This window comes from Thunnus albacares, chromosome 11 (assembly GCF_914725855.1).
Source record: "Thunnus albacares chromosome 11, fThuAlb1.1, whole genome shotgun sequence".
Lineage (NCBI taxonomy): Eukaryota > Metazoa > Chordata > Actinopteri > Scombriformes > Scombridae > Thunnus > Thunnus albacares.
In genome coordinates, this window is record NC_058116.1 from 1,876,192 (window position 1) to 1,890,674 (window position 14,483).

At 40.0% G+C, this 14,483-nt stretch overlaps 1 protein-coding gene across 1 annotated transcript in view; it reads right to left on the reverse strand.

The window, feature by feature from the left end:
- Positions 1 to 615: 615 nt before the first annotated feature.
- LOC122992395 (SH3 domain-binding protein 4) overlaps positions 616 to 14,483 on the reverse strand; it is a 41,453-nt gene continuing 27,585 nt past the window's right edge. Inside the window, exons 4-5 of the mRNA XM_044366186.1 lie at positions 2,850 to 3,038; positions 616 to 2,432 (exon numbers count right to left, since the gene is read on the reverse strand). Coding sequence (XP_044222121.1) covers positions 2,208 to 2,432; positions 2,850 to 3,038 — 414 coding nt within the window. The 3' untranslated portion in view covers positions 616 to 2,207. The remainder of the gene's footprint in view (positions 2,433 to 2,849; positions 3,039 to 14,483) is intronic.

Sequence of the window (14,483 nt, forward strand, 5' to 3'; positions counted from 1 at the left end):
GCATTTTAATCTGGTCATACATACTAAGTGTCAGCTTGGTAACATCCAATGGTTTATCATTTCACTGTGTAATGATCATTAAGCCTCACAAGAATGCTGGGGTGACTGTAGACTTTTATTATTATTAATACACTTTCATTATTTCTACCCCAGAGAAGCTCTGCTGCTGGGAAATGTAACAATGAGTCAAACCCAAGTTTGAAGCATGAACCTATTTTGGAGGCTGTAGCAGTTTGAACCCTTAAGCATTAGACATGGAGTGAGGAGGGCAGCAGGAAGATAAGTGGGCAGGCTGCTGGAGGTCATGAAGAATCAAAGGCTGTAAAATCTTCCTTGTTACAAGTCTTGCTTGTTCGGTTTCTCTTGTCTTTCTGCATTGACCTTGCTCTGTCTGTACCCAGAATCTCACCTAAACTCTCCCTGTCCATGTCTTCCCTCCTGCACCAGCATATCTCGTTTACCTTCCGCTGCACATTTTCTCAGATGGTCTATTTCCCACAAACAAAAAGCTGATAACACATGAAACATGATGGCCGGTCCTGCTTCAGAAGAAGAAAGAAACCCTGACTGTGATGTTCTGTTCAATGTGTGCTTCTTCACGTACAATCTGACAGATAGTGCGTACAAATATTTACATTTTATTTAGTATTTTCCACAAAAGTATGCAGTCACAAAAAGGTTTGAAACTCACCACTGGATGTGTCACTACCACCTTACACAGTATGCAGCACTGAGACAAAACCTAGCCAGAAGCTTTGACAGACAGTGTCATTACAACAGTGGTCTCAGCATTGAACAAGGTCATCTGTGTAGAGCTGTATTCATTTTTGGCAGGCTTTGGAAAAAAGTATTTCCATAACACAAAAGAAACACAGGCAGAAGACAATAAAGAGTATGTTGAGAATGAGTGACTAAGCTTCAGTTGTTATATGGAAGGTAAGGCTGAAAGTAAAAAAACAATTTCTGAATTAATTGAAAAAATTATCCACAGATCTACAGTCAACAAAACAATCTCAACTCAAGGTCTATTTACTTACTTGTTCTGGAGCTTTCAACCATATCACACGGTCATCATCAGTAAATTGGAGGTTGAGTTTAGGTTAACATGGAGAAGAAATGGTTTGAGGTTTGAGCATCCACAGTTCTATAACTGAGCAAACTAAATCTGCTGATGAAGACCGTGTGATGCGGTCGAAAGCAACAGAACAAGTGAATAAGTGGACCTTGAGTTCAGATATTTTTGTCAACTGCTGTTTACGCGAGCAGTCAAGCTCAATGCATTAATCGTTTAGTCAACAGTGAACAATGAAAAAAGAGCCCAAAGTGATGTTTTCTAATGACTTGTTGTGTCCAAAACCCAAAAATATTCAATTAACAATAATACAAAAAAGAAAAACAGAAAATTCTCACATTGGAGAAGCTGGAAACAGAGACTGTTTGGAATGGTTGCAGCAAATGATTAATCAATTTTACATTTTAGACTGATATTGATGAATTTTCTGTAATATTCAATTAATGGACGTATTATTTCAGCACTAGTGGAGAACTTGATAAAAACTTAGTGTACAAGATCAATAAATTATTTTTCTTTACAGTTTTCTCACTGCCAGGCCTTGAAAATTATAAACTGACAGCAATATTTGGATCTCTGAAATGAGAAGGACCACAGTGAAAGAACCTGAAGAAGAGAAGAAAAAGTGACTTTTCTCTTTGATGTATAAATAAATAGAACAGATTTGACAAAAGTGACAAGGTTACGGTAACAAGGATACAATGTCTAAAAGTGTCTTTACTTGAAAAAGCATCTTTCTTGGCGTTCAATCCACAGTTCTTAACCAAAGGGTTTAAAGTGTTGCTTTTAAAAAACGCTGTGCCATAATAAGAGTACAAAAATACATAACTATGCAAGACAGCAACTATTAAAAGTGTCTTTGTGAATACTGTGAGCTCCATACAGCACTGTGTAGTTTGGCTGGCAGCCACGGAGACATGGGGGGCAGTCTGGCGAGGTTTCCCTGGGTGCAAGGAGCTGAAGGCAGCGCCGCAGGAAAAAAAAACAACATATAACAGCAGTAGTGGCATTCAGAGTGAGCAGACAGCTGGTATGCAGCATTTCAAACTGTGTAACTTCTAAAATGCTCCAGGAGAGCGAGGTGAGCTGGTGTCTGGAAACACCTGCAGGAGTAAAGAGTCATGAAGGAGAGAACTTAGATGGCGTAGTCGTCCTGAGCGGCGGGGCTGAAGGCGGAGCTCCGCAGGGCGTCCAGGCAGTTGACCAGGATGAGCGTGCCGGTCAGGTGCTTCCAGCGTTTGGTGATGGGGTTCTTCATCTTGTCCAGGCCCATGTGCAGCTCCTGGATCACGTCCCTGTAGCTGTCACCGATCTGGGCAGCCCATGTGACCAGGAAGTCATACGCTGGCTTCCACATGGCCTGCAGAGAGGGAGAGAGAGAGTTTGGGTACCTTAAGAATTCCGAAGTCTCGGATTGTTTTTACAAGGTCTCAGACCTTAATCAACTCATTAGGTCATTTGGATATGACAGCTGGTGCCAGTTTCAAAGTTTTACAAATACTCTGACTCTTCAAACCTTGTGTGAACACTCAGCAACCATGAGTTCCTCTAAGCAGTTGTGTAAGACTCAGGCCCTTACTCTAGTTCAGTAATAACAACTGACTAATATCTCATTTCCATTGAAATACTATATATAACTGCATAACTACCCCTAAAGGCCAAAGAACAAAAAAGAAGTCGGTCCTACTATACTGTTATTATTATACTGAACTAATCTTAAGACAAACATATGTAAACTGAATCAAAACAATAGTAATGCACTGTAATACAGGTGTACCTCACTGTCCACCACCCCATTCTTGTCGCGGTGCGGCGCCTCATACGCATCCATCTGCTGGCGTGAAACCTTGGCGAGCCTCTCAGCCAGTTCCCTCCAGCGTCCAGCCACCTCCACAGCCGTGGTCAGGAGGACAAAGTCCATGACCAGTCTGGCCACAAGACCCTGACAGTCCATCTTCAACAGAGCCTGCAGAGAAAGGACAAGAGGACTTCAGACTGAGATAAATACATAAAAAAGTAGTGAAGTAGAAGAACAGCTTGAAATGATGGGGGTTTGTAGAGATTAAGATCCTGTATTCTGGAACCATGTGAGGCCAGAATTGTGAAAACACATCAGATCTGAGCTCTGACTGAGAATCAGCAGACAGGGTAAGAGAGAGGACGACAATGAATCATTAACAAGTCTAGTGCAGATTGAAACTGAGCAGAATTCAGTGAAGTTTGACTAAAACTACACACAAAGAGACTAATAAATGTACATCTACAGGTTTCATTCCACTGACTTGATCCTCTGTAATTTTCCAAAGGCTGCCTCCCCAATCCCCCCTGCAAATCTCAGCTTTGTGCATTTTTCAGATGCTTTCTGGTGGAAATAGAAATAAGAGCCTCGTGTTGCTTCAGCAGCACCACTCAGGATTTATGGCACATCTAAACTGAGGATGAGGAAATGAGGAAAACGCCTGCTGATCAACAGTGATAGAAAGAGTCAGGCGCTGAGGAGATACGATACGAATATAGACACAGGACAGAACAAGAGCTGCGTTCAGTTAGATTCAAGTTAAACCCTAATGGTGGCCTCTAAAAGCAACATACTAATGTTTTAGCTACAGTTTGTCTTTAGAGAAAAGGTCAGGGTTAGGTAAAGCCAGACCAAAAGACCAAAGTTTGGACTGCCAAACAACATATCCATCCTCAGCCCCATTGCTAGCGAGACAAAAAATGGGAGAGAAAAATGCAATGTGCCAATGTGTCTCCTGTTTGTTTGTGTCTAACTGGTCTGGACAAGAGCCCAGCTCCTCCCATCAGCCCCTGTAACCTCTGTCTCCATCAATTCTGCTGAGCGACTGGAGACTCAGTCTGCTCCTGCAGCAGAGAACCTGCAGCATGTCAGAAGAGATTTGCAAATCCAAATGTGGCACATGCAAATACAAGTGCATTTGCACTAATGGATACGCATGTATTATCACATTCATATTTACACACACGTACACAGGCACACACAAAAACATCTGTACTTATATACTAAATACAACCCAGAGCCCCTATCCTATTATAACAGCAACAACAATAGCAATAATACTAATAATAATCTTTATTTGTAGATCATTTTTCTAAACTCAAGGTACAAAGTTCATTACACAAGGCAAAATATTAAAAACCAACAATAATAATAGAGACAATTGAAAATGGGTAAATAAAAGACATCAAACCCTAACCCTAACCCTAACCCTAGCCCTAGCCCTAACCCTAACCCTAACCCTGACCCTAGCTGGACCAGATTTAAAACATTTATACTGACTCAGCCGACTTTATTTCCTCATCCAGGTCAATCAAAAAGCTGCAGGGATTATGCCCCCCTACTTTTAAGCTTGGACTCTGGGACAGACAAGAAACCTCTGCTTAACCTGCTTAACTTAACCACCACAACTCCATGACTAACCCAAAGATAATTCCAATCTTAACCCTTAAACTGAGTCTTAACTCTCAAACAGCTCTTGGAAGAAGTGAAGACCAGACAAAGTTAGCCCACTATCCAAAAATTGTCCAAATAAGTCCTCACTATAAAAATATCTTCACTCTCCAAAAGTTTACCCACTTTCCAAACATGTCCTCATTTTCCAAAAATGTCCTCACTCTTTTAAAATGTTAAAAATGTTCTACCTAAAACTCAAACTGGTCCTCACAAAGATAGAAGTACCCAAGAACACACTCACACAGATGAACTGACCCACTCTGATGTAGCTTTTGACTTGCAGACTCAACAGAGCGAAGGTGAATTTAAAGCTCCAGTTTGGGCTTCAGTTCCATGTGCAGGAATGTGTGGAATGACAGGATATGGGGGGGGGGATAGGGGGTAGGGGGTTGAGGGGGGGGTGATTCAGATGCCATGCTCCAGCAGCCACTCTCACTCTGAGACGAGACCAGAGGATGAGATAGCAGCGGCTGTAGGCCAATCACATGCTGCTGACTGTGCTGCAGGAATGCCACCAAATTACATTCATCAAAGGAAAAAAAAAGTTCAGTCACCACCTCTGGACAAATTCAACAACTAAACTAAACTCAAGTTTTATTTTGACTCTGCTTGTGTTGGCGACACAGAGGGTTTGTTTGTTTCGGAGTCTTTGTGGATATCGGGGGGACTGGGCTGTCAGGGAGATAAGCCTTTGACGAGCACCTGTTTCCTCACTAAACAACCACAGGAAATCCCTGCCAAAATAAAGGGAATCACTTTCTGTCTAACCGTGACTTTAAATCTGTCACCAGACAGGAGTGCTGCTGGGTAACAATGTTATGCTTCCTTTATTCTGCAGTGATATACAGTTGGATTGACAATGTCAAGCAAATATTTTGATACTGAATCAACATCAAGATGGTGTTCATAGACACAAGTTGTGCTCTTTCCTGTAATCAGGACCTAAATATAAATCTTTTAAAAATCAGGCAAATTATTAAATTGTCACACATTAAAAACTGTGCATATTTGTGCTGATGGCAATGGTTTAAGATAATAAGCATGAACATATCTTGAATTAATGTAATGAAGGGCTTCCTTTACTACTTTGTATTCTTCATAAGCAAACATCACCTGGGAGCAGAGCAAAACATGGAGAATCTGAGGCATCATCCTGTTAGGCTCTGCCTTCTAAGTAGCGACAAGTTTCTTCCGCCACCTTTTTCATTTGTCTGAGAGGCTTTAATTGTGAAAATTTAATGAGCCCTAATAGCTAGGTGTGGCATGTCCTGTCAAAGCCTGTTTGCCAAAAATACTTGGTTAACAAGCTCTTGGAGGCCAGCGCTGGAAGAAGTATGCAGAGACTTAGAGAAGATATCATTGCCGTTTGTAAAAAGCATCAAACCTCTTCATCATAAAAACACTGAGTGCATGTAAGTGACTCAATCAATAATTCCTTCAGCATCACTCCCTGCTTCCTTTTTTGTACTTTTCAGCCTATTAATTCCTCCAGATCCAATTTAACTGCAGGTCTGATATAAACCTGAATCCTCCACAGACACATTGTGAATGTGGGAAGTTTTCTGAGCTTATGGTGTTAACAAGAGATGATGGTCCCAATTACTACCACAATCTTCCTTTATTGCAAATAGTGAAGTGACAATAAGACAACTGAATTGCAGTATGTGCCATGGCCATTAAGCATAAACTTCCATAAATCCACTTAGCAATCACGTAGTAAGACAACCTTTATCAGAGCAGATTTTGCCTCATAAACAAATGAAATTCAGCCTTTTTCTTCAGTATCAAAAGTAATCCAGGTGATTGTTTCCATTGTTACAATGCATCCATGGACAGATGATTCGGCCCCCGCTGGGTTTCTACAGTCGACCTTGTGAGAGGCTTTTGACTTTTCGCTCTTGAGGAATTTAATTCCTCAGTGGCAGTAAAACACGTTGCGCAAGCTGTCAGAGACTCTCATATATTCCTAAACACTATTAGCAGTGAATGACACACTATAAATGGACATGAAGAAACTTGCTAGCCTAGCAACAATAAGGCTACAAACAACCCATAATGCAACACTCTGTAAAAGACTCTTTCCGTTTAAAATGAAAGAATATCTGATGTTGTGAATAATATGTATAATACAACCACTGCTTTTTCAAACGTAGTCCAGGAAAAAATACTGTCACACATTCAGGCCACTATAGTATTTTGCCATCTTTGTCATGTGGCACAGATTTTTTTTTTTCATACGTCGTGTTTGTGTCCAGAGATACTACAGAAAAAAAAGACTGAGGAGAGAAAAAAGATCAATCAGGTGCATGTCTGATAAATCATCAATGAATTACTATTAAGAAATACAGACTATAAAATCAGGGCTCAAGTGCAGCTCAGCTGAATTACATGGCAACATTACACTTTCTATTTGCATCACCCAAAGTATGATGGGAATGGTAGTCTCAAAACATCTAAAATCAAAATAAAACAAAGAAAAACCATTTTCGTTCATTTTACACAATCAGTACATGTTTTGACATGACTGAGGCTCAGACTGTCCCATCAGCATGGTTCTTACATCCCTGGAATACAGATACTCTCCTCTATACATTCAAATACACATATTTGTGTTGTACTGATATGATGTTCTGAAACATGTATAATACCACTGACGAGGCAAATTGATGACATCTGTCAACCTTCTTGTCTAAATTAACAATCTCTAGCTAAGACATGAAGTGACAATGCCAAAAGCTGTAAAGCCTGTTATTAAAGTTCTCAAAGGGTTAAAAACCAATATTGAAGATAAAAAGGAAAAATCATCTTATCTCAGGGGTTCACACCTTTCAACCGCAACTCATGGACTTCATTAGGGGATGGAGTTTCCTAAGTTGTCATGGTGACACCTGACCCTTGAGAATATTATGTCAAACTACTATTTCCAAGGTCAAGAATGAACTATCAACTATCAGGCTCAAGGCAGGAGATGGCGGCTAACATGAGAGGGAAATTTATGACAGCACAGTGTATGTTGAATGTTCTATTTTTATTATGTTATGAGGTCCAGCTCACTGGTCAGAGCTTTAAGAAGAAGTTTTGTGAAGCTGCACTTTCATCTTTTCCTAGCATGCCTCAGTGGTCGGAAACGTTCTGCTGTAAATTTTTGATGGCGTGTGGTAAAGTATTTAACAGTGAGTGACGTGCTCTGTGAGTCTTGGGCCTGATTTGAAACTAATAATTGCGCCGTAGTGAACGGAGCGGCGTACACTGTTATTACTGCAATTTAAACAGTTTCTACGCACCGCAACAATACACTGAGACTGTGGAGGAATTAAATGCTGTGTTTTTCTTAAATGTCAGCTGATCTGTGTAGACTAGTTATGGGAATGTGTGCGTGTGTGTGCTTTAGTTAAATGCCACAGAGTTTGTTTCACCAGCTCAGCAATCAGTACGCTGACGCCCTGCAGCTCCCCCCGCTGCATAAATCATCTGCTTGTCAAAAGGAGAAGAAAATTCCTGCAGACATATTTTTCAGAGATAACGTTGATGTGGGATTGAAGCAGGCTGTTCAGACGTGTGTACACAGAAACACACACAGTCTCCCTCTTTTTCACATTAGAAGAAAACGGCAAAACTAAACTCTCGGTACGACCGACCATGAGGTTTTTGATAAATGACTTGTTTCTTCCGTCATCGTGTTTCTGTTTTTCCTCTCAGCTACAAAGCTGACACTCAATCTCTCCACTTCAATCTCCCCTTTATTAGTTTTCTATCCCATCTTCATTTTCCATCTGACTTCCTCCACCTTTCCCATTTGCAGCCTCATCTTAGCTGCACTGTGGCTTTGCAGTTTCATTCCTTTTCCAGTTTTCCTTTAAACCTGCTTTCTCGTCTATTTACCTTCTTCATGAACAAACCTCAATCTCAAAACTGACACCTGAGGACGCTGATTGTGGGTTTTGACACTTAACCCACCCATGTGAACTCTCTCCTCATTCCTCATAAACTGAAACAACTTGCACATTCCCAAACAAGGCCAAATCTCCTGAGAGTGAGCGATCTGTTGTTCAAGTCAGTTATTCCAAAAGCAGCAGCTTACCACACCCAGCCGCTGAAGGAGGGGGGGAAGAGGAAGTGAAGAAAAAAAAGAGGAAGGAGGCCATGGATGGTGGTAAAAAAATGTAGATCTGTGTACAAAAATGGCAAAAGCAGAAAGCTAATCGCACATAATGGGCCTGGTGGCCTCTCCAGTTTTCAAAGTCCTCCTCCAGAAATAGGATGTTGTTATTATTCTCAGGCTCTATCTGCCACTCTGATCTCACTGCAAATAATTCAAGAGGGCCGGACGTTCTGCTGCAGAGCTGAGTGAGAGCTTTCTGAGTGAGAGAAATGAAAATCCCCTTTTAGCACCAAGATACAACAAGGTTCTACCTCTGTGGTCTCATGCTTCAAGATTTTACGGAATCTGCAGTCTGTTCACTGTCTGCAACAAGAGGAGCAAGAACAGGGGTTAGGAGGAGGAGGAGGAGGAGGAGGGTTTCCCCTGGTGCTTCTCTTTCTTCACTTGTATGGGAGGAATTCAGACTGCTTGAAAGAAGCTCACAGTGGGATTCAGTCTTATTCACGTCATGTGAGACAGAAAAGTAGTGACTCACTTCTGAGTAAATAAGTCTGCAAGCTGTGCACGTTGGTTTCAGTGTCCATTTTCAGGCTCCGTTTACAAAGTAAATACACACAATAAAGGGCTTTTTTCAGATCATATTACCAGAGAAAAAGACATACAGACAGGATATCAGGTCGATGTCTGAGGCTGTTTCTGGTATCACTTATGTGCAGTCCATTGATCAGTCATGTGTTTTATAGATCACTGTAGATACTAATCGTTGCCGTCATCACTTTAAAATATCTTTTACAAGATTTACTCCCAGTGAAAGAAATTCCTGTAGACTGACTTTGAAATGACTTATGAGTTATCCATGAACACTGAGATGGAAGAGATTTGAGTATGATGTATTTTTGAAAAAATAAAATTGAGAATTTGTTGTTTTATACTGACAAATGGAGATTCAGCATTTTTACCCTTTGTTGGGTTGAGATGAAAGATTGTACTTTATTTTTGAAAAGTTGGTAGTAATATTGTATATGCTGTACTCACGGTGATTTATGTTTCTCTTTTTACATTTCCGTAATCAATCAGTCCATTGAGTTTTTTTTGGGTGGTTTCTTTACTCAGTAGCTTCTTAATGAGAAAGTGCAGTTAGCAGTTTGTTGCTGGAAAGGCAAATCTATGCTGACAAGAGAATGTGTGCAGTGGGTAAATGTTTAAGCAAGCAAGCAGCAGGATACATGAACACAATGTGCAGGGAGGACATGAGCAGAGACACAGAGAGAGAGAGAGAGGGAGAGAGAAAGAGGGAGAGAGAGAGAGAGAGAGAGAGAGAGAGAGAGAGAGAGAGAGAGAGAGAGAGAGAGAGATATGGGGTTTTTATTTTGGATTTTTAATTTCTCCTTCATATCCACAAAGATAACTGCAGCAGCTTGAGAGAGACACAGAGAGAGTGATAACCTGCTTGCCCAGAATCACCCATTCACAAGTAAGTTTATCACATTACAGAACAGTTCAACAAGATGAGAAGACTAATACTCTAATAATCTGTCTGTTAAATATCAAGCTGATAATATGAGGCAACGGTAGGCTGATTTTTTACATTTTGGCCAGAGCCAGGCTAACTGTTTCCCTTTGTTTCCAGTCTTTATGCTAAGCTATGCTAACCAGCTGCTGGCTGTATCTTCATATTTACCATGCACTAGTGATATTGTCATCTAATTCTCTGGAAGAAAATAAACAAGCGTTTACCCAAATTTCCATTACACACATCTTTATTTGTGCACTAAAATGAAATGAATTATTGATTAATAATTCATGATGATAAATATGAATTAATCAAATGAATAATGGATGACTGATGTGTGATGCGGCTGTACCCTGACATGAAATAAAGCACAAATCATCTCCTATTATGTAACAGAATTCACCTGCTAGAGAGAATGTGCTGTTTAAGCGTCTGTGACTGGTTCTATGTGCAGAGGGAGTCTGGGTCCAGGAGGATTATGGGAAGGACAAGGAGGCGCCTGCAGGTCCCCAACTGGAGCTTCTGTTTAGTTTCTGAACAATGAGGCAGGAAACATCTGCAGGCCTGAGATCCATCAGACACAACCTGGATCCTTTCCATCATCCGCTGACAACAACAACAACACAACGTCTTTACAAACCCACAAGACTCACATCAGACACGTGAGACTGTTATGTAACTCTAAGCAGGGCTCCTGACTCCATCCCGGAACCGTCCTGGAGAGAATGTAAACCGTCCCAAAGCAAGACAGAATTCTCTTGAGGCCCCAGATCACTAAATCTGCTCCTGCTGATGTTTGAGTGTTTTCTTTGACAATTTACTTTAAAGATTACAGATGCTGCTTCCACCCAGGACCCCTCCACTATTAATCCCTGACCTGCCCGATTCGTGGATAACCGTGGTGTCCTCAGATATAACTGCAATCTGCGCATCACTACTGTCCACGTACAAGCTTTGTTTGATAAGTGTTTAAGTCTTAGATTAGAACAAAAGAGACCGCAATAACATATTGAAATGCTCTAAATGTACGCTTTAGCTAATATACTCACACACAGCCAGAGTAGCGCTGTGTTTTGTTTAACCAGTGCAACATCCAGCCAGTGATAGTAACTATAGTAACAGCATGAGAAGACGCGCTCCGTTGTCAGTGCTCAGTTCAGTTTATCATTTACTAAGCGATAGTTTAAAATCCCTTTATCATCCGAGGTAAATCTCTGTTCATCCCAGACATATTTTCTACCGTCTCCAGGACGACTGAACTCTAGATGGATTCTTACATGATGATAGCTTTATTCATACAGGTATTACCTGGGAACATCCAGAACAAATAACTGAATGGAACTATTCCAGAAAAAAAGTCATATTTATTATCAATTTGAGTCTGCTTCAATTTTGTTTCTATTGTTTGCCTTAAGTTTGCCTCACAAAATTGTACATAATGAGACATTTTGTAATTGCTCACCTTAAAGACCACAGCAGCATGTTAAACACTGTCATTTTAAATCTATTCATCTCAACTTTAGTGAGATAAATATCAGGCAAGTCTTTACACTGTTGTTCGCCTCCTCTGTCAGAGTAAAATCGGCTCCACAAAAGATAAATGATTTACAATTATGGGAAGAGAGTTGATGGTACAAAACAGGTCTTTAGCTCAGAGAGCCTTTTTTCTCCTCTTCAATAAAACTTCTTGTTGAATGAAATGCTGTATAATCCTGAGAACAAAATGCCAGGGTGGAGTAAACAGCCAAGTACAGAGAAAGTAGAAAGAAGCTGAGGGAGCTATTGTGACTAACTCACACTAACTATGTTCCTGGCTGGTTAGCGTGTTAGCGCTTTGAGTAGTCTTTGCGTCACAAAGCTTTTAGAAACACATATTTTACCAAGACGTGCAGATACATTTTGCTGTCACTGTTGTGACTTAAAAACTTTCTCATGCAAATATGCTGGGCTACAACATCCTCTCTAATTAACTGCAATGTGTGGTCACTTTTGGAGAAATCTACTGGAAGTCTATCTTCTAACCACCAGTTAAGTGATCATTCTGCCCAGTTTCTGGCTGAACGGTTAACTTAGACCTCACATCCAGAAATTTGTAGGAAAACTACAAGTCAAAGTGTTAATAATTGTAAAAAATCACCCAAAATAAAATTACAGACCCTATCTTCCAAGAAGAACTAAAGCAAAAGCAAAGAAAAACATTAATAGATGTAACTGTTGTGGTAAAAAAAAAAAATCTAAAAGCCCGACCATGCAGTATAATGACATGTCAGTGCAAATTTGATGCTAAAATCTGATTAGATATTTGAGATTGGAGGTGCACTCTGTTCCCTTCTGCTCAGCACCTTCCAGCAGATTTGTTTGGCTGGGAGGAGAATCAACCCATCAGGTAGTTGGCACGCCGATGAACGATGATAAATCTCAACCTGCACTCCTGAGGTGCTCCTCATTTTGCCAGAGTTTAAACTGAGGCCTTGGGCTTCTTATTGCTTGCTTCTAAAGACAAACTCTGAGATCAACCATTAGAACATACTGTATGCACTGGTATACTGTATGTTACATTATGAAGAGGTAATTATCATTTGTAGATATAACTACTAATCACCTGAAGCTAAGAACACAGAATGTAGTTAAATGCTAAAATGTAGCACTCTCTCTTACTTTCATAATTAATAATAAATACTGTTGTTGCTACTACTACTACTGCTGGAAAGTAATCAGGAAATGTTAAGGCAATCTGCCCATTTGAACATGACAGTAGTCGTGGGGAGCATGGTGAAGGCTGTGAAAATGCATCGGTGCTACAGCAAAGCATGGAGAAGGTTGTTGAAAGGGCTGTTACTTTAATGTTACTGAACATTAAAGTGGCTATGATCTTTTTTTTTTTTAAACAATCACATGACTATGTGTATGTGAAAGGTGTTGCTTGTAGTGTTGAACCTGCAGAGAATTATCACTTGACTTTGCATTTCCACACACTTCTTCAGAACCTTTCACAATCTTTCAACTTATTGTTTTGGTTTTCTGACCCCTAACTTGTTTTGTTTCACTCTCACAGCTCTCATCAGCATCATTTTTGGCATCAGCAGGCAGCTGTTTTCAGTGAAAAAGCTAAAAAAAACACTACCTGTGCAGCACCAAACAGCAGAAAGATGTTATTCTCTGGAGCTGAAACAGAACTAAAAGGACTTCATGAGGTGGACAGAAACACGACCAAATAAATACTAATGTTGCTCTGCATCTGCCAGATGTCTAAATCATTGACTGTTTGCTCACAAGTTCACCATATCAACTTAAAAAGTGATATGTTGGTGTTATATTAGCAGCTTTCAATTTACGTTGCCTCCTAGTGGCAAAAAAAAAAAATCAATTATTTACGGTTTTATGGTGTGTTCACATAGAACGCAAAGAGAATTGTTCCACAACAAGAAAAGTCAATGCGAATTCACGTTTATTCACGACAGGTGAATGATGTGAATTACATTGAAATTGTATTCGTACAAGTTGAAAATGTTCAACTTGAAGGTCAGAGGGTCATCAAAGTTTTTAGAATTCATACTCTGAGTACAATGAATATCTACACCTACTTGGTTAAAAATACAGCTATAAATTTTCAAGATACCTAAAAATGTTGTTGAAGGGAAATTTTTGTGCTGATGGTGGCGCTGTAGAAATTTTATGGTTGTAAGGCCAGTAGCTTGAAATATTTTGTAGATGTTGAGATGTTTGTTCCGTACCAAAGAGTAACACTGATGGACAGATGGAGCAATGGTCTCATTTCTAAACTTTATCAATCCTTGGTCCTCCTGCTTTGTTACAGTGGTTTATATTACAAGGCTTTAGACATTATTTGGATCACAATACTTTTGAACAAAGTTTATTTTGTATGTGTACAGAGCCTGCAAATGTAAAAACTCATAGTTCCCCTCATATATTTTTTCTCTGGCTCATAGGACCCATCTGTGGCCATTATTAACTTAGTCAACATCTGTACATTCTTAATGTTATCATATCTAAATATACAGGCGACACTGACTCGTCTGAGAAGCAGTTAAATGAATAACTTAGGACAAGACAATAAAAAAAATCTATATTTGTAACAATACACTGTATATGTGTATATGCACTGCTAATGATTCCTTTCTTCATGAACAATCAAAGCAGAAAAGTACAGATTCAGATGTTGGAGCACAAAGGGAGCTCTTTGGTGCAACCACAGTGCTTTTGATTTGGTTGTGTTTCTTCTAAAAATAGACTTCTGCCCATGTCAAAATGACACACCGGCAAATCATAAGAGATTGTTTCCTCTGAAATAGAAAATAGTTCA